This window comes from Carlito syrichta, unplaced genomic scaffold (genome assembly GCF_000164805.1).
Source record: "Carlito syrichta isolate Samal-C Ts95f unplaced genomic scaffold, Tarsius_syrichta-2.0.1 Scaffold309173, whole genome shotgun sequence".
Taxonomy (NCBI): domain Eukaryota; kingdom Metazoa; phylum Chordata; class Mammalia; order Primates; family Tarsiidae; genus Carlito; species Carlito syrichta.
The window spans coordinates 195,918-215,161 of NW_007253269.1; the positions used below are offsets into that span (position 1 = coordinate 195,918).

Below are 19,244 nucleotides of genomic sequence, written 5' to 3' on the forward strand. Positions count from 1 at the left end.
TAATTTTTTGATTTATTGTAGAGATGAGATCTCGCCAAGTTGCCCAGGCTGTTCTCGAACTCGTGGGCTCAGGCAATCCTCTCACCTCTGCCTCCCAAAGTGTTGGGATTATAGGCGTAAGCCACCATGCCCAGCCTTTTTCTTTCTTTCTCTCTTTTTATTTTTTCGAGTTGGATTCTCACTATGTCACCCAGGCTGGAGTGCAGTGGCACGCTCACGGCCACTGCAGCCTTGACCTGCTGTGTTCAGGTGATCCTTCTTCCTCAGCCTTCCAAGTAGCTGGAACTACAGGCATGTGCCACCATGCCTGGCTAATTTTTTTCTTTATTTGGAGATGAGGTCTTGCCAAGTTATCTAGGCTGGTCTTGAATGTGGGCTCAGGCAGTCCTCTCACCTCTGTCTCCGAAAGTTCTGGGATTATAGGCATGAGCCACTGTACCAGGCCTTTCTTTTTTCTTTTTTTTGTTTGAGACACCGTCTTAGTCTTGCCCTCACTCGGAGTGCAGTGGCACGATCATGGCTCACTGCAGCCTTGACCTCCTGGGCTCAGGTGTTCCTTTTGTCTCAGTCTCCTGAGTAGCTGGGACTACAGGCACACACCACCACGCCTGGCTTCTTTTTTGATTTTTTTGTAGAGACGAGGCTTTGCTATGTTGTTCAGGCAAGTCTCGAATTTCTGGGGTCAAGCAGTTCTCCTGTCTCAGCCTCCCAAAGTGCTGGGATGAGTGTTCAGTTCTAAGTTGACTGACACATACAGCTGGGTAAGCAAGACCATGTCAAGAAATCTTTCAAGTCCCACAGGTGATTAATGTGCTGCCAGGGTTGGAAACCAACCCAGGGTCTTGTCTCCTGCTTGGAGGTGGAACTTCCAAAGGAGGCCAGCAAGGAGCCCTCCAGAGTGGGGAGGACCCGGTATCCAGCACCTCGGCCTTGGCGTGCAAGCAGGTCAGACAGTTAGGCACAGCCTCCCTGTGGGCGCAGGGACAGGAAGCAGGGCTCAGAGCACCTCGTGGGGGAGGGAGCGGCAAATGGGGCGGGCAGCCCCTCCCAGGGCCAGAACCCACTTCCTACTTTACTACAGCACTGAAAGAGGCTGGTAGGAGAGCTGAGCCTCCCCCAGCCCTTCCCTTCCCTCCACACTTCTGCTGGCTCAAGAAGGTACAGCAACCCTGCCGGGGTGTCTCCAGCCGGCAGGATGGAGGACGAGGAAGGCCCTGAGTACGGCAAACCTGACTTTGTGCTTTTGGATCAAGTAACCATGGAGGACTTCATGAGGAACCTACAGCTCAGGTAGGCCCAAAGCAGTGGGTCCTCCAGAGTTCCCACCCTATCTCCAGGGTCCCCACCCTCCAGGGTTCCCACACCTCATCCTCAAAGAGACCCAAGAGAAACGGGAAGGCACAGTGATAGCCATCAGCAGAGGAGAGGCAGCAGCATATACACCCACCCAGATCACGCTGGGGCTGAAATGAGTACCTCAAAGCACTGCCCCAGTGAGATAGGAACAGACCAGGAAGCCACTGTCCCTACCAGGGCTGGCGAGCCAGTGCTGGAGCTGCCTTCCATCCTGCCCCTGCCTCCCTGCACAGTCCAGCTGTCTGTTGCCCCTTCATTTCTGCCCAGAGCACAACCCCCATCAGACAGATAGGCATCGGGCACTGGGACTAAGGTCTGTACCCTCTTCCCAACCCGTTCCTGGCCAGTTGCTGATGTTCCCTTGATGCATCTCACGTGTGGGGCCCGGTCTGAGTCCTAGGGACACTGAGATGAAGCAAGTAGTCCCCACTCTAGGATTCAAATGATCTACTGAGTTGGGTTGACACTGTGGTAGGGTGTGTAGGGTGGGTGTGTAAGACACAGCTTGTAGAAGTGACATAAAAGCCCAACTTGCCATCAAGGAGGGTGGACAGAAGGCAGGGAGGAGCCAGGGAGGTGGAAGCATGGCACATTGGGGTGACTATTCAGGCAATTGGGCTTCATGCCCAGACTCCCAGGGAGGCACAGAAGGCTGCCTGCTATGTGATCAGGAAGTTCCCTGGGGAAAGTTTGAGGACTGGGAGACCCAAGCACAGAAGCTAAGAGCCTGGCCTCAACCAGTCTCACAAAAAATTAGTTTGTAAAAAAGTCACTATCATCTCCATTTTGGTGATGAGAACACTGAGTCCTGGAGAGGTGGGTGACTTGCCCCAGCCACATAAATTATAGGAAAGTGGGAGCTGGGCCTGGGATTACCCAAATCAGAGGCAAGAGAGGAAGAGGAATCCGAGGACAGGGCCACCAAGGGACAGGCCAATAGAGAACAGAGTTGCTGGGTAAGAGTGGGCCCCACACACCAAGGAGAGGCAGGGCCTGAGGGGCAGGCCAGATGGTCCTCTTCCCGTGAGCAAAAAGTCAAGAAAGGAGTGGACATAGGCTTCTACTAGTGACCGGGTCTGTGGAGGGTGCTGCAACCCTCTCCCTGTCATCTGGGTGGGGCTGGGCGTGGTCCCTTTCTGTCTCTGCGTTCCTGCCCAGGCCTTGAGACAGGAAACTACTCAAGGCTCCTCCCTCTTCTCCCCTTCCTTTCAACCCCATCTCTCCTTCTACCCTGTGGGGTCCAACCCAGGAGCCAGCCCTGACTCTGCCATGCCCAGTGTGGTCTTGGGCAAGTCTGCTCTCTTCGTAAAATGGATGGCCATGAATTCTGTGACCCCAGAACCCTCAGGACAGTTGCATGGACCCCAAACTTACCCCGAGGTGAGGGCAGGCTCTGAGTGGCACAGCTTACCCAGGTGGTACTAGGGAGACTCAAGGTCCACACCCACCCGTTCTCCCTTCTTCACGCTCAGCTTACCAGGGCCCCAGAATGAGCTGTGGTGAGAGGCCTGTGTGTCCCTCAAGGCCTGTAAGTGCTAAGGCCTGGTCTTGCTGTGCCCAGGTTCGAGAAGGACCGCATCTACACCTACATCGGCGAGGTGCTGGTGTCTGTGAACCCCTACCAAGAGCTGCCCCTGTACGGGCCCGAGGCCATCGCCAGGTACCAGGGCCGTGAGCTCTATGAGCGGCCGCCCCACCTCTATGCAGTGGCCAATGCCGCTTACAGGGCAATGAAGCGCCGGTCCAGGGATACCTGCATTGTCATCTCAGGTAGGTGTCCCTGCAACCAGGCCCCCCACCCTCAGCATCCTCACTTTGGAACGGTTGGGGAAGGCCATCAGGGTGTCTTTCACGCCCTATGTGGCCTCAGTACCCCATCACGCCAGTCCTGGGGTTCCAGTGGGTGCAGGGAGCTGGTCTAAGGGGGCACAGCCTGGCTGATTCTGTCAACCCCCGTCTTTTTGGCAGGGGAGAGTGGAGCAGGGAAGACAGAAGCCAGTAAACATATCATGCAATACATCGCTGCTGTCACCAACCCCAGTCAGAGGGCTGAGGTGGAGAGGTGAGTGGCAAGGGGCAGCAGCGGACTCAGCATGGCCAGGAACCTCAGTGTGATGGAAAGGGCCTGGCACCGGGAACCAAGAGATGGGAACTGGAGCCTAGCTCTAGCCAAGTTCATCAGGAAGGTCCCAGGTTACTCCAACACACCCAGAGGTAAGACAGGCTGGCCCACACCAGGACCTCTCCAATGAGGTGGGTGAGATCCAACCAAGGGATGCAGGCTGCCAGCTGGGAGGAGCAGCAGCAACAGGTAGGACATGGAAAGGGCAGCAGGGCCCAGAGACACCTGAAATGGCTCAGGGACAGGGCAGTGGGTACTCCACAGGGGAGTTCACGGGAGCCTGGAGAAGCTGTTGGGTCCTGGTCAGGATAGCCGAGCATGCCAGGCAGGTGTGTAGGTGACATCTGGGAATCAGGAAACCAGGCTGGCCCACTTGCCTGTTCACTCTCCTTCAGGGGCCTTATGGAAGCAGCTTCCTGTGTCAGAACGTATCTCTTCCAGTTGAGATGCAGTAGGGTAGGGTTCAGAAGGAACAAGCTATGTCAGTTTCTGAGTCCATGTGGCCGGCATTGCTGCCCACCCCTGCAGCTAGTGGTCCAAGGTCCTCTCCAGGCTGCAGCTAAGATCTGGGAGAGGAGGAGGTGGCCAAGAGAAACAGACCTGGTCTCAGTGCTGTGCAGGCCAGTCGAGTACAGCCAGCTTGGCAAGTGCGTGTACTAGTGCCTCAGAGGTGACTTGATCACCACACAGCCCCAGAGGCCGTGCTGGGCGAGGCTGGGCCCTCCGCCTGTTCTCAGCCGGCTTCTTTAACCATCCTAGGATGCTGTGATTTCTGAAGGAAGACTCAGGGGCAGGGACACCAGTCCCCAGGTGAGAGATCATTGCCTTGAGCCCTGGCCTGTCTACCCTACAGGGTCAAGGATGTGCTGCTCAAGTCCACCTGCGTGCTGGAAGCCTTCGGCAACGCACGCACCAACCGCAACTACAACTCCAGCCGCTTCGGCAAGTACATGGACATCAACTTCGACTTCAAGGGGGACCCGGTCGGGGGACACATCCACAGCTACCTGCTGGAGAAGGTGGGCAGGTGGGCTGAGGGGACCCCCATGGGAAACCCTGGCTGAGACCAATCCCAGGCCTGACGTTGACGGTTAGGAAGGCTCGGCTCTCCCTGTGGCCCTTCAGTGTCCTCGTGGCCAGGGCTTTCTGACCCCAGCTTCCCCTGCACCTGTGAACACTCAGAAGGGGTCACCAGGGGCAGATTCCTTTCCAGGCGTGAGTCTAGCTGCCCCTCTCTCCACAGTCTCGGGTCCTCAAGCAGCATGTGGGTGAAAGAAACTTCCATGCCTTCTACCAGGTGAGCCACCAAGGGCAGAGGGAGGAGGGAAAAGATGGAGAGGGGGAAGGGTAGCAGCAGGCTGCACCCAACTCGCGATCCTTCCCCACTTTGCCCCACTCGACCCCACCTAGCCCATCGTCCTCGTCCCTCCTACACTCACCACAAGCCATACCTCGTAAACAAGAAGGGGCAAGTTCACAGAGAACCGAAGCGGATGTCCCTTCCATCTGAGACACTTGGGCAGATGAGGGCCCTCTGGGACCCAGACAGCATCTCCCTAAGCTCTAAGCTCCCCACTGAGGTGGGCATTCCCTGGGACACAGGCAGTATCTCCACCGAGTCAGAGCTCAGCCCTGAAGTGGGGCTCACTGGAAGGTGAGGTGTGGCAAAGTGTCTCCAGAACCCTGAGCTACCACTCATGTGCAGTTCCCTGAGACATGGGCAGTGTCTCCACTGATTCTAGGCACTCTTTGAGATTAGAGCCCCCAGGGACATGGGCAGTGCCTTCACAAGTGCTGAGCTCCCCCGCTGAGGTGGGAAGCCCTGGAAACAAACATTGTCTCTGTAGTCCAGAGCTCGACACTGAATTGGAGTTTTCTGGCACACCGGCAGTGTGTTCACTTACTCTGTGTGGCCTGCTGAGGTGGAAGCTCTCTGGGACATAGGCAATGTGTTGGCAGGCTCTGAGCTTCCCCCACTGACTGAGAGAGGCCTGGGACATGGCCACTGTCTCTAGAAACTCAGAGCTCCCCACTGAGTTAGAAGCTCCCTTGCCACACAGTGTCTCTACCAACTCTCAGCTCCCCAGTGAGGTGGGAGCCCCCTGGAACATCAGGAGAGTCTCTGTGGCCTGAACTCTCCCTGAGACAGGAGCTCCCCGGGATTCAGACATCCTCCATGAACTGTGAACTGTCCATTGAGGTGGGAGCTCCCTGGGACATAGGCAGTGCCTTTAAGGACTCAGGGCTCCCTACTAGGTGGAAGCTTCCAGGGACCCGGCAGTGTCTCCACGGACACTGAACTTACTGAGGTGGAAGCTCCCTGGGACAAGCACAGCGTCTCATAGACTCTGAACTCCCCATGGGATAAGAGCTCTGTGAATCTCCAACAGAGTATCCAGGAACTATAAACTCCCCAGTGATGCAGGAGCTCTGTGGGACACAGGCAGTGTCTCTGTGGACTCTGAACTCTCCACTGAGGTGGGATCTCCCTGGGTCTAGAGCAGTGTCTTCACAGAGTCTGAGCTCCCCACCAAGATGAGGATGAGCGGGTGGGGCTGTGTCTTCAAAGTGAACTCCTAGCTCCCCCTGAAGTGGACTCCCTGTCACATGGCTGGTTCTTCATCTTCTCTGACCCACTGAACTGGGAGCTCACTGTCTCCAGTGTTCACACTGTGTGTGATCTTCCCCTGTTTGTTGGTTTTGCACTGGAAGGAAGCATGTGTCTGTCTTCCTGCCTCTGTGGGACCCTGGGAACTTATTTGTCTAACTAGGGATGTCTGTGTCCTCCAGTTGCTGAAGGGCAGTGAGGAAGGCTTACTGCACAAGCTGCATTTGGAGAGAAACCCTGCTGTGTATAACTTCACGCGCCAGGGAGCTGGACTCAACATGACTGTGAGAGGCACCGGGGACGCAAATTGGGCTTGGTGGCAGGGTCCTGAGTGAGGTGGTAGGGAATGGGCAGCAATTAGCACAGGCCAGGGTGATGTGAGCCACGCTGGTGAGTGGGGAGGGTGCTTGGGGTGGAGGAAGAAAGACGCATGGAAGGGACAAGGTGCAGGGGCGAGCAGGTGCCTGGGGTGGAGGAATCGGGGTTTAGGAAAGGTAGGAGTCCTGAGCCTAGGGTGGCTTGGGGTGGTGAATCCCTTCTCCCCTAGGCCTCGGACAGTGACGAAAGGAGCTACCGAGCAGTAATCGAGGCCATGAAGGTCATCGGCTTCAGTTCTGAGGAGGTGGAGTCCGTGCATCGCATTCTGGCTGCCATATTGCACCTGGTGAGCCTGGCTCGAGGGCCTGGGAGGGCTACCTACTTACAGGTGTTTCCTGGTTGGGAGTCACCCAGGGAGGATGAGGAGACTGGCTTGAGATGTCCCAGTGATGTGGCTCCCTCCTGACTCCCTCCCCTGCAGAAGCTGAGTTGCTTGGGCGGTGAGCTCAGTGAGTGTGTGGTAGATAGCCTGTCCTTAGGGGCCAGGGCTGCCAGGCACAGTAAAAGCCAAACATTGTGCAACTGCCTCCTGGTGAAGTTGTGGGTAAGCTGGGAGGCTTTGGGCACATTACTCAGCGCCTCTGGGCCTCAGTTCTCTCTGAGTAGCATGAGGCGGAAGCGGTGGAGAATGCTTTGGGCTGCTGGGAGGATGCAACGGGGCCATTCCCATATCGTTTGGACGCGAGGCCTTGGCAAAGACTCTGGTGTGCCCCCACCCAATCTCTGACTGTGTCTGTGCCCATGGTGTCCTGACCAGCTGACTGAGCAAGAGCTGGGTTCCACTGCATCTGCATCTCTTCCTCCTCCCTGCCCAAAGACATCCAGCCTCCTTTGGGCTATGGAGCCTGGACCATTCACGGTTACCCCATCACCAGGGAAACATCGAGTTCGTGGAGACCGAGGAGAATGGGCTGCAGAAGGGGGACCTGGTGGTGGCCGAGAAAGTACTGGTGGACCATGTGGCTGAGCTGACAGCCACACCTCGGGACCTCGTGTCCCGCTCCCTGCTGGCTCGAACTGTGGCCTCAGGAGGCAGGGAGCTCATAGAGAAGGGCCACACTGTAGCGGAGGCCAGCTACGCCCGGGACGCCTGTGCCAAGGTACTCCTGGGGCACACGGAGGGAGGGAAACCCAGGAGGCCTTCATGAGATAGGCCAGGCCAGAGGCAGCAAGAAGTAGAGCGCCCCTGTACCCCAGGCAGTATACCAGCGACTGTTTGAGTGGGTGGTGGACAGAATCAACAGCGTCATGGAACCCCGGGGCCGGGACCCGCGACGTGATGGCAAAGACACGGTCATCGGTGTGCTGGACATTTATGGCTTCGAGGTGTTCCCTGTTAACAGGTGGGTGACCAGCCAACCGCATCTCTACCTCTGACCCCCATCTGCTATGGCTGCCTAGTCCCAGGGAGCTCAGCTGAGAGGCTGGGAAGCAGGACTGTCTGGGTGTCTCCCAGCAGATCCCTGGGCCCAAGGCGCACGTCCCCCGAGCCTGCCTTGGCTGCACCTCTCAGCCACTAGGGCCCTGATGGAAGGCAAAATGATGGGGCTCTCTTCTCCTGGCTGTGGCTCCCCAAGTCCACTCCAGAACGTGCGTGCAGGATGAGGGGGTGGGTCCAGGAAGAGCCCGTGGCTAGGGTACGTAACCCACACAGGGGAGCCATGCAGGCTTGTGGCCCGACCCCTCGATGGACATCAGGGGAGATGTTCAGGGAGAGGTGCCCTCCGTGCCTGCGTGATCCACAAGGAGTGACAGCCCTCTAAAAGGCCCACCTGCCCCCAGCTTCGAGCAGTTCTGCATCAACTACTGCAACGAGAAGCTACAGCAGCTCTTCATTCAACTCATCCTGAAGCAGGAGCAGGAGGAATATGAGCGCGAGGGCATCACCTGGCAGACCGTGAGCACCCGTGGCCTGGAGGGCGGGCTCAGGGCGAGTGGGTGCGATGCAGAAGGGCATCAGCAGCCTCTGGGGGGAGGGCTCTCCAGGCTGCCCGGCTGGGTGCCTAGGGGGTGGTAGCGACGGGCGGTGACTGGGAGAGCCTCCCTGCTGGCCATCGCCACCCCAGGTCGAGTACTTCAACAATGCCACCATCGTGGACCTGGTGGAGCGCCCCCACCGTGGCATCCTGGCTGTGCTGGATGAGGCCTGTAGCACCGCAGGAACCATCACCGACCGCATCTTCCTGCAGACCCTAGACACGCATCACCGGCACCACCCACACTACTCCAGCCGCCAGGTGCCCCTGACCGTCCAGCACCAGCACAGTGGGCTGGTGGGATCTGCCCTGCAGGGCACCACTCGGCTTGTGTCTCATGAGGCTTGGGTGGGGACCTGGCTTTGGGCTGTTGCCATCCCTGTGGTGGCCTCTGCTGCCCCAGTGGAGCTGAAGGAGGACCCTCCCCCGTGCAGGCTTTCTCCCCCCAACACCTTCTATGCCTTGACCTTGGCCTGTCCCCACAGCTCTGCCCCACAGACAAGACCATGGAGTTTGGCCGAGACTTCCGGATCAAGCACTATGCAGGAGATGTCACGTAAGGGCCCCCTCCCACCCGTGTCGCTGGCCTTCCCATGGGGCACCATGGCATGTGTCACGGGGCAGAAGTGCTCCAGGGGAATAGCTGGGAGACAGGACCCCTTCTGCCATTCCTGCCCCTTTGAGACACAGAAGACGTACCCCACACCAGAGTTACAAGTGTAGAGCGGGAAACGGGGTTTGAGGATGGTGGTCCTCAACTCTGGCTGCCTTTGTCTGGGAGCCTTTAAAAAATAACCACACCTCTGGCCAGGCTCGGTGGCTCAGCGGCTCAGCGGCTCAGCTTGTAATTCCAGCACTTTGGGTGGCTGAGGTAAGTGGATAACCTGAGCCTGCGGGTTCGAGACCTGCCCGGGCAACTTGGAGAGACCTTGTCTCTACAGTAAATCAAAAATTAGCCGGGCATGGTTGCACATGCCTATAGTTCCGGCTGCTTGGAAGGCTGAGGTGGAAGGATCACCGGAGCCCAGCAGGTCGAGGCTGGGGTGGCCATAAGTGTGATGCCACTGCACTACCGCCTGGGCGACAGAGTGAGACTCCAGCTCAAAAAATAAAATAAAATAATAATAATTGCATCTCAAGTCTGGGTTCTCCCCTGTACCAGCATCTGTTGGGTAGGTGGGGGCTGCAGGTTGACAAAGTGGGGGCCAGGAAGGGCTTGAGGGAGCCAAGACTCTACATTTCTTTTCTTTCTTTCCTTTTTTTTTTTTTTTGTCGGGGTCTCACTCTGATACCAAGGCTGGGGTTTAGTAGCACAGTCACACTCACCACAGCTTGGATCTCCTGGGTTCAGGTGATCCTTCTGCCTTAGTTCCCCAAGTAGCTGGGGCTACAGGTATGCGCCACCACGTCTGGCTAATTTTAAAATTTTTTCGTAGAGACGCGGTATCACTGGGTTGCCCAGGCTGCTCTTGGACTCCTGGGCTCAAGAGAGCCTCTCACCTCAGCCTCCCAAATTGCTAGGATTACAGGCGTGAGCCACTGCACCCAGCCCAACTCCGCATTTCTTTTTTTCTTTATTTCTCTTTTTAATGAGAGGTTTTTGTTTTTGTTTTGTTTTGGTTTTGAGTGGGAGTCTCAATCTGTCACCCACGCTGGAGTGAAGTGGCACAATCACATTTCACCACAGCCTTGACTTCCTGGGCTCAGGTGATTCTTCCACCTCAGCATCCTGGCTAGCTGGGACTACAGGCTTGTTCCACTGTGCCCAGCTAATTTTTTTACTTTTTGTAGAGACAAGGTCTTACTATGTTGCCCAGGTTGGTCGGAACTCCTGGGCTCATGTGCCTCAGCCTTCCAAGTGCTGGGATAACACACATTTATTTATTTATTTAGTCGGAGTCTCACTCTGTCACCAGGTTGGAGTGCAGTGGCATGCTCACGGCCACCACTGTCTCGACCTGCTGGGTTCAGGCGATCCTTCTGTCTCAGCCTTCCAAATAGGTGTGTGCCACCACACCTGGCTAAGTTTTTTATTTTTCTTTTTATTGTAGAGATGAGGTCTCACCATGTTGCCCAGGCTGGTCTCGAACCTGTGGGCTCAGGTAGTCCTCTCGTCTCTGCCTCCCAAAGTGCTGGGATTACAGGCGTGAGCCACTGTGCCCAGCCTGAGATTCTGCGTTTCTAACAAGTTCCTGGGGAAGGCCTTGCTATGGTCCTAGGGCCATGTTCCAAGTACTAAGGCCTAGAGATTGGCATAATGATTATTTTTTTATGTGCTGCTTGCCTTATCTCAAAGTGATTGAAGGTGACTCACAGAAAAGGATAAGTGTCTAATATGAGCTTCACACGGAGAGGAAATAGAGTAGATAATTAAGACAAAGCAACCAGATGTCAGATTTGTTCCCAAGAATCCATGCCCTGAGCTTCACAGGTGTTGCAGGTGGAACCAAGACTTACAATGAACTTTCTAGCAAACCATGATTCTGAGCTGCTGCTTTTTTTTTTTTTTTTGAGTCAGGATCTCACCCATTGCCCAGGCTGGAGTGCAGTGGCACGCTCCCGGCCACCACAACCTTGACCTGATGGGCTGAGACGATCCTTCCTCCTCAGCCTTCCAAGTAGCCAGAACTACAGGCCCATACTTCTATGCCCAGCTAATTTTTTTTTTTTTCTGAGTTAGAGTCTCACTCTGTCACCCAGATTGGAGTGCAGTGGCCGCTCCCAGCCACCGCAGCCTCGACCTGCTGGGCTCCGGTGATCCTTCTGCCTCAGCTTTCCGAGTAGCTGGAACTACACACTACCACGTCCAGCTAATTTTTTATTTTATTGTAGAGATGAGGTCTCACCAAGTTGCCCGGGCAGGTCTCGAACCCGCAGGCTCAGGCAATCCACTCACCTCAGCCTCCCAAAGTGCTGGAATTACTGAGCCCGGCTGCTAATTTTTTTTTTTTTTTTAATTTATTGTAGAGACGAGGGCTCACCATGCTGCCCAGGCTGGTCTCGAACCCGCGGGCTCAGGCAATCCTTTCACCTCAGCCTCTCAAAGTGCTGGGATTATAGGTTTGAGCCACCGTGCCCAACTGATTCTGAGCTTCTTGATGCCCACAGATTAAAATAGACCCAACACTCAAGTTCCTGGCCATAATTGTAGTCACTGATATTTATCAAAACTCAGTAGACACTGTTCCAAGCAATTGACATACATTAAGACACAGAGAGGTTGAGTGGCTTATCCAAGTTCACACAGCACACAAAAAATAGAGCCAGGACTCAAGCCAGGAGATTTGGCTTCAGAGCTGGGGCTTAACCACTCAATGTATCTTCCAGTAGAGAAATTTTTCCTGAGCGAGGGAGTCTTAGGTGATGAAAGAGAAAGCAGGTATGAGGGGGAAGTAGGAGGGGAACCGAGGCACCAGGAACGGAGACTGACCTAGGAGATCAAAGGTAGTGGGGGGCGCTTCCTGGGGGTTGTCAGCACTCCGAGAGGAACAGCAGCCTCCCTCACTGGCCCTGGGTTCTGGCAGATACTCTGTGGAGGGCTTCATCGACAAGAACAGAGACTTCCTCTTCCAGGACTTCAAGCGACTACTGTACAACAGGTGAGCTTGGCTTACTGGGCACCACAAGGAAGGTCAGGGCCCCAGGGCTTTCAGAGACTGGGATCTGATCCTCCCCATCCCTCTCCCTCGGGTAGCATTAGGCTCAAGGCTAAGACCATGAAACTATTGCCCGTGGCAGTACGAGGATGGGCAGGGCTGTTGTCCCCAGAGGCAGCTGGACATGTGGTCTGTGTCTGCAGCACGGACTCCACCCTGCGGGCCATGTGGCCGGACGGGCAGCAGAACATCACAGAGGTGACCAAGCGCCCCCTGACGGCTGGCACGCTCTTCAAGAACTCCATGGTGGCCCTGGTGGAGAACCTGGCCTGCAAGGTGCGCCCTGCCCCATTCCCACCCCAGCCCTTCTGGATCTTTCTCTCTGTACGCTGAGTGCCATGTAGGATCCCTGACCACTTCTGTACATCATAGGTGCTTGGGGGAAGGTACTTGTCCTGTCTATATGAGCCACATCTGCTCCAGCAGGGGACCCCACCCACTGTACAAGTCAGTTGTAGGGGCTTAGAGACTGGGCTGAGGTCACTGAGGACAAAGCAGGATTTGAACTCAGCCTTCCCCTTGCCCCATTGTCTCCTGGGCAGGGAGGGGCTTGGGGAATCCCTGCTTGGAGTTTGGCCTGGCCCAGTCCAGCTCCTGCCAAAAGCCCAAGATTCTTTTGGCAGGCGGGGCCACAGGGATAGGAAACTGGCACTAGCTGTCTTGGAGAGCTTTGGGCCCAAAGTCAGGGAGACCTGGGGGGGTGAGGATGTGGCAGGGCGGCTTTAACAATAGAACAAAGTTGGGCACGGTGGCTCACGCCTATAATCCCAGCACTTTGGGAGGCTGAGGTGAGAGGATTGCCTGAGCTTACAGGTTCGAGCCCAGCCTGGGCAACTTGGTGAGACCTCATCTCTACAATAAATCAAAAAATTAGCCAGGCATGGTGGCACATGTCTGTAGTTCTAGCTTCTTGGAAGGCTGAGGCAGAAGGATCACCTGAGCCCAGCAGGTGGAGGCTGCGGTGGCCGTGAGCATGCCACTGCACTCCAGTCTGGGCAACAGAGTGAGACTCTGACTCAAAAAAAACAATAGTACATCCAGAGATGTCAGCCCTTCTTGGAATAAGAACAGAGGGGCAGATGGGGTGAGGCCTGTTCTGCTCCCCCTGGTTGGAACCTGGCTCGGAACCCAGCTTCCTTGCTGGCCCCTGCCCTGGTGCTCTGGGCTTCTGGGGCCCTTGTTCTGCTGGGATTTTACATGTCCCTGACTCTCCTCCTGGCCTGGGTCCTTGGGGGACTGGGGAAGTCCCTGACTTGGGGAAGGGCACACAGTGCTGCTGGCCCAGGTTCCCTCCAAGTCCCCTCGGTCCTGCAGGAGCCCTTCTACGTCCGCTGCATTAAACCCAATGAGGACAAGGTGGCCGGGAGGCTGGACGAGGACCACTGTCGCCACCAGGTCGCATACCTGGGGCTGTTGGAGAATGTGAGGGTCCGCAGGGCTGGCTTCGCTTCCCGCCAGCCCTACCCTCGATTCCTGCTCAGGTACTGGCACACGACACCCACCACTCTGTGGGCCACAGTCCCCGCTGTGCAGAGCCCAGCGCTTCACAGCGCCAGCACGAGCGGGAGCTGGCATGCTGCTGGCCTCAAGACATAACCTCGGCCAGACTCCGTGGCTCAGCCTGTCATCGCAGCACTTTGGGAGGCCGAGACGAGTAGAGTGCCTGAGCCCGGGGGTTCAAGATCAGCCCAGGCAACTTGGAGAGACCTTGTCTCTACAATAAGTCAAAAATTAGCCAGGTGTGGTAGTGCACCTGTAGTTCCGGCTGCTTGGAAGGCTGAGGCAGAAAGATTGCCGGAGCCCAGCAGGTCCATGCTGGGGTGGCCGTGAGTGTGCCACTGCCCTCCAGCCTGGGCGACGGAGTGAGACTCCAACTCAAAAAAAAAGGAAAGGCACTAATGTCTGTGAGGACATGTATGAGGATGTGTGTGAGGATATGTAGGAGAACATGTGGAAAGACACGTGTGAGAATACGTGTGAGGACACATGTGGGAGGACAGGTGGGGACACGTATGTGAGGACGGGTGGGGATGTAAGTGAGAGGAGACATGCACACAGGTGTCATAGGAACATACTGGGAGGATTTGGGTCCTGGGGACTCTCAGCACCCCTGCCATCTCCCCGTGGGTTGGGGAGGATGGGGAGGTAGGGTAGGCTCCATGCCCCCTCCCCAAGGCCTGGCCCCATCTCCCTGTCCTTCTGTGACAGGTACAAGATGACCTGTGAGTACACATGGCCCAACCACCTGCTGGGCTCCGACAAGGCGGCCGTGAATGCTCTCCTGGAGCAGCACGGGCTGCAGGGGGATGTGGCCTTTGGCCACAGCAAGCTGTTCATCCGCTCGCCCCGGACACTGGTCATGCTGGAGCAGAGCCGAGCCCGCCTCATCCCCATCATTGTGCTGCTGCTGCAGAAGGTGAGGTGGACCGATGCCCACCACTGTGAGGAAGGGCTTGTCCCGGGGGCCACAAGCACACTTACAAGTTCCACAGGTGTCTCTGCTTGATGGAGACAGGCCAGGATTGAGACTGACCTAATCAGAAAGTATGGATGCAGTTGAGGCGCCACGGTCTGTGGCTACCAGCTTCAGGCCCAGGTGGATCCAGGTGCTCAAATCAAGATTTTTAGGAATCTGGCTTTCTTCCCTTCCTCCTATTAAGAAAGATTTCAGGCCTGGAGAAAGGTATGCAGAATGGTATGCTAGACTCTCACACCCCTGCCCAGCTTCAGCCTTGCCAGTAAGGTGTTGTATAGAGGCTTGCACCTCTAGCCCGACAAAGCATGGCATCCAAAAACCTTGCAGTACATATTTCCAGAGAATAAGGATTCTTTCCCTTCTCCTCAGAATGTTTTATTTTGAAACAATTCAAACCTACAGAAAAGTTGAAAGATCAGTACACCATAAGCTGTTCACCTGGATTGCTGCGACAATGCTCCTTCCCTCCCCTTCTCTCTGTCTCTTTCTTTGCCTCTCTCAGCCTCTCTCTATCTCACCCTCTCTCTCTGCCTCTTTTTCTCCCTCTCTCTCTGTGTCTCAGTCTCTCTCCCTGTCTCTCTTGTCTCTTCCACACACACACATTCAAATATATATCTACTTATATTTTCTCCTGACCTATATAAAGACACCCCTAAATACTTCAGCAGTTATATCCTAAGAGCAAGGACATTCTCTTTATAGCCATGGTAACATTGGCACGTTGTTATTGATAAAACAATAACCTACATATCTGAATATCTAATGTGTATTCAAATGTCTGCAATTGTCCCACCATTACCCATGACATCTTCTTAAAGTCCAGGAGCCAATCACTGATCACACTCTTCATTTGTTACCTCTGTTGTCTCCTCTAACACACAGGGGTTGACAGTGCCTTCATCTCAGTGTAGAAAGTTCACACTGCTTGTTGCTATCAATTCCCAGTTGGGCTGGGTGCTCATGCCTGGAATCCCAGCATTTTGGGAGGCGGAAGCAAGAGGATTGCCTGAGCCCACGGGTTCGAGACCAGCCTGGGCAACATGGCAAGATCTCATCTTGACACCAAATCAAAAAACTAGCTGGGTATAGTAGCATATACCTGTAGTTCCAGCTTCTTGGAAGGCTGAGGCAGAAGAATTGCCTGAGCCCAGCAGACTGAGGCTACGGTGGCCAGGAGCGTGCCAATGTACTCCAGCATGGGTGACAGAGTGAGACTCTGACTCAAAAAAAAGAAAGAAAGAAAAAGAAAAACTCCCAGTTGGTTCTCAGACCTCTCCAAACATCCCATGATGTTTTGCTTCATCTGTTGAAGTCAGGATCCATACATTGCAGTCAGTTGTTAAAGTCTGTTTTAATCTGTGGGTCCCTGGGCTGCCTGCCTTGCAGACTCTCCAGTCTGGGTTTTGACAGTCACATGCTTGGGCGTCCCTCTGTCTCGAGATATCCCAGGAGTTGGAGGTTAAATCTACACCAGGTCAGATTTCAGATGAACTCGTTAGCAGGTGCCCTCATAGGTGGGAAATCACCTTCTTCTGTTTCAATCTCTTCTCATGTGAGCTTTCTCCCCTGGGGGAGCCTGGGAGTCTCCATTGGTGCAAGATCCCAGCTTCAAAAGCCTGGAACAAGCGAGCAACTCTTTCCCAAGAGTCAGCAGAGCCTTGGGCAGGGCTCACCTGGCCTAGGGAAACAACCTCCAACCAGGCAGATGTAGTTCCTAGGAGTCAGGGGCTGGGTCCCTGGGGACAAGCAAGTGGTGCTCAAGAAGGCTTAGGGTCAGAGTTGGGGTGAGGAGGCCGGGGCCTGATTGGGCCTCACCGTGTGTCCCATCCCACCTGTCCAGGCGTGGCGGGGGACGTTGGCAAGGCGGCGCTGCAAGCGGCTGAGGGCCATCTACACCATCATGCGCTGGTTCCGGAGGCACAAGGTGCGGGCTCACTTGGTGGAGCTGCAGCGGCGATTCCAGGCGGCGAGACAGCCCCCACTCTATGGGCGTGACCTCGTGTGGCCACCGCCCCCTGCCGTGCTGCAGCCCTTCCAGGACACCTGCCACGTGCTCTTCTGCAGGTACTGCCCTTGGCCCACTGTGCTCGAGCCCTCAGCCTACCCCTTCCGCCCGCATCCACAGAACACCTGAGCCTGTTGTCCCAGCCTCACGGTTCCCTGCTGGGAGACACACCAGATCCCTTGATGGGCTCGAAGTTGGGGGGCTGTGCCACATTCGCTGGCTGCCCACGTCCCATGGGTTAGTGGTAGAGCCCTGACCATCCTGGGCATGTGAGGTCCAGGCCTATAGCCTGCAGAGGGCTGGGGAGTAGAAAGACTCTGCATCACAGCAGGGCCTTGAAGGCTGAGTAGTTCTCCAGAAGGAGTGGCACAGAGCAGTGTGCTCAGAGCAGGAGCGCTCTGGGCAGCTGCAGGTCTCTGGGCCACCTTCCAGGTACAACCATTAGGTACAAGGGGCCAAGACAGAGTGGCAGGTAGAAATTGGGACACGGAGGGAGCCAGTGCCAGGCTGAGGGCTCCCGACTTTCTCCTGTGAGGAACAGGCCAGAGGAAGGCTGTAACACAGTCCGTCTGACTGTCTGCCCCCTCCCAGGTGGCGGGCCCGGCAACTCGTTAAGAACATCCCCCCTTCAGACATGGCCCAGATCAAGGCCAAGGTGGCTGCCATGGGGGCCCTGCAGGGGCTTCGTCAGGACTGGGGCTGCCAGCGGGCCTGGGCCAGAGACTACTTGTCCTCTGTAAGTGCTGGGTGGACAGCGGGGTGGGACTTTGGGGTTCGGGGGGCAAGGGGCTGGAGGGTGGGGAAGCAGGCTACCAAGAGAGCTTATGGCGAACACTGAGCCCTGGTCTCCTCAGGCTTCCTCTCCCAGACCTGGGGTTGTCTGTCCTGTTGACCCTACTCTTAGCGCCCACCCCTCTCCCTATGGTTTTTATTCCTGATGTTTAAGGGTGTCCATCTGGCCCCACCAGCCTGGGTTTTACTGACCAACCCTCCATCCCCGCTCCCATGTTCAGGTACAGCTGTTCCCTCCCCCGTTTCAGGTACAGCTGCTCCCCCTATTTCCAGGTACAGTCCAGGTACCCTACCATCACTTCCTTAGTCCTCAGTGGCTGCTGTGAGTTCAGTATCCCTGGCCCTGTTTTTTAGGGGTGAGGCTCGGGGGGCTGGGGCTCCACGAGGTGGACAGCTTCTCTATGGAGCAGCCAGGGGGTGACGGCAGGGGAGGCCCTCTCCAGAGCTCCACAAGGTCTAGGCCTGGGCTTGAGGATCAGTGGCCTTCAAGGGCAGGTGTGGAGGGCATGGAGGGTGGGGCTCAGATACAACCTAGAACATCAAAGCCAGAGAGCTCTGTGCCCTTGGCCCTCAGGGAACCCAGCACCACTCAGCTAGTGTACATGTCTGTGACTGGGTTTCCCAAGGTGAGGGATAGCTGTGCTGATTTGCAGAGAGCTGCCATCAGTTGAGTCTGGGCCCAAGACTCGATCCCAAGCAGCCCCCACCCCTCATCTGTCCTCAGGCCACTGACAATCCCACAGCCTCGGGCCTGTTTGCTCAGCGACTGAAGACACTCCGGGACAAGGATGGCTTTGGGACTGTCCTTTTTTCTAGCCATGTCCGCAAGGTTAGAAGCTGGGACAGGGGATTCTGGGGGTCACACATGTGGGGGTCACTCTGAAGAGACTGGAGGCAGCCCAGTCCAGGCCCATCAGCTCCAGCTGGGTCAGCGAGGAGAGGATCCAGGAAGGGGAAGCAATAGGGGTAGCTGGGGGCTGGGGCCTGGGTAGATGACAGGGCAGGACCAGCCTGGGCCCAGCCACCTCTTCCATAGGTGAACCGCTTTCACAAGAGGCGGAACAGGGCCCTGCTGCTCACCGACCGACATCTCTACAAGCTGGATCCTGACCGGCAGTACCGGGTGATGCGGGCCGTACCCCTCGATTCGGTGAGCATTGGGGGAGGAGCAGTGGGGGTGAGGGTGAGGGAGGCAGCATCGGGAGTGTCTGTGAGGGACACGGCTGGTCTGGGCTGGGAGTCCTATCTCAGCCTCCTCCCCTCGTGTCTACCTGTGATGACCAAAAGCACCCTAAAACTCCGCCGATGGCCACTGAAAACCCTGCAGTGGCCTCCCATGCCCACAGGGTGGAGGGTCTGACCTTGCAAGCTCCACCGGCACAGCTATCTTGTTCCCTCAACATTCTCAGGCCCTGGCCAGGCCAGATGGCCCCCTCTCCCCACCTGCCTGGGGTTTCCCACTTGGGCGTGCAGAGACACCCCTGAACTTCCAGCACAGTGTGTCTCATGCGCGGTCTGTCCCCATCACCGCTGCTCTCACACCTGCCAGGCTCTTGGCCCACCTGGTCCCTTGCGTCCCTGCATCTTGTTCCCATACACGCTCTCTCCCATAGTTCGGGGCGGGGATCGAGACCAGGTGGCCTCTGGGTCTCCCGTGGTTTCCGTGGTCCTATGTCTTGGGACAGAAGGGCTAAGGGACGGCCCTGTCTGATAGCGCCGCCGAAAGCCAGTGTGGCCGTTTACATGCGGCTCAGGCGCAAGAGAAGCCCGAACAGCTCCTTGCCATGGAGCCACAGTAGCCCTGGCGCTCTGTGGCCGCAGGTGTCCAGCCAGGTCACGGCAAGAAGTCCGACTGTGCAGCGCCCTGCCCAACCC

General features: G+C 56.4%; 1 protein-coding gene across 1 annotated transcript; it reads left to right on the forward strand.

Annotated features, from left to right (window-relative positions):
* Positions 1–1,062: 1,062 nt before the first annotated feature.
* MYO1G (myosin IG) lies at positions 1,063–19,168 on the forward strand. The gene is made up of 21 exons (XM_021717012.1): positions 1,063–1,290; positions 2,918–3,126; positions 3,325–3,418; positions 4,332–4,497; positions 4,722–4,775; positions 6,269–6,370; positions 6,634–6,750; positions 7,340–7,564; positions 7,662–7,807; positions 8,247–8,361; positions 8,531–8,701; positions 8,926–8,996; positions 11,965–12,039; positions 12,240–12,372; positions 13,411–13,577; positions 14,305–14,512; positions 16,413–16,636; positions 17,169–17,313; positions 18,094–18,198; positions 18,406–18,519; positions 19,124–19,168. The coding sequence occupies exons 1-21, from the start codon at positions 1,196–1,198 to the stop codon at positions 19,166–19,168; spliced, it is 2,781 nt and encodes a 926-aa protein (XP_021572687.1). The 5' UTR covers positions 1,063–1,195.
* The last annotated feature ends 76 nt before the right edge of the window (positions 19,169–19,244 follow it).

Bases quoted from the DNA above. Each gene is read 5' to 3' on its own strand.
- MYO1G (XM_021717012.1), top strand. From the start codon at position 1,196: ATGGAGGACGAGGAAGGCCCTGAGTACGGCAAACCTGACTTTGTGCTT. The intron at 6,371-6,633 runs GTGAGAGGCACC...CTTCTCCCCTAG, and splicing joins GAGCTGGACTCAACATGACT to GCCTCGGACAGTGACGAAAG. The intron at 13,578-14,304 runs GTACTGGCACAC...CTTCTGTGACAG, and splicing joins TACCCTCGATTCCTGCTCAG to GTACAAGATGACCTGTGAGT.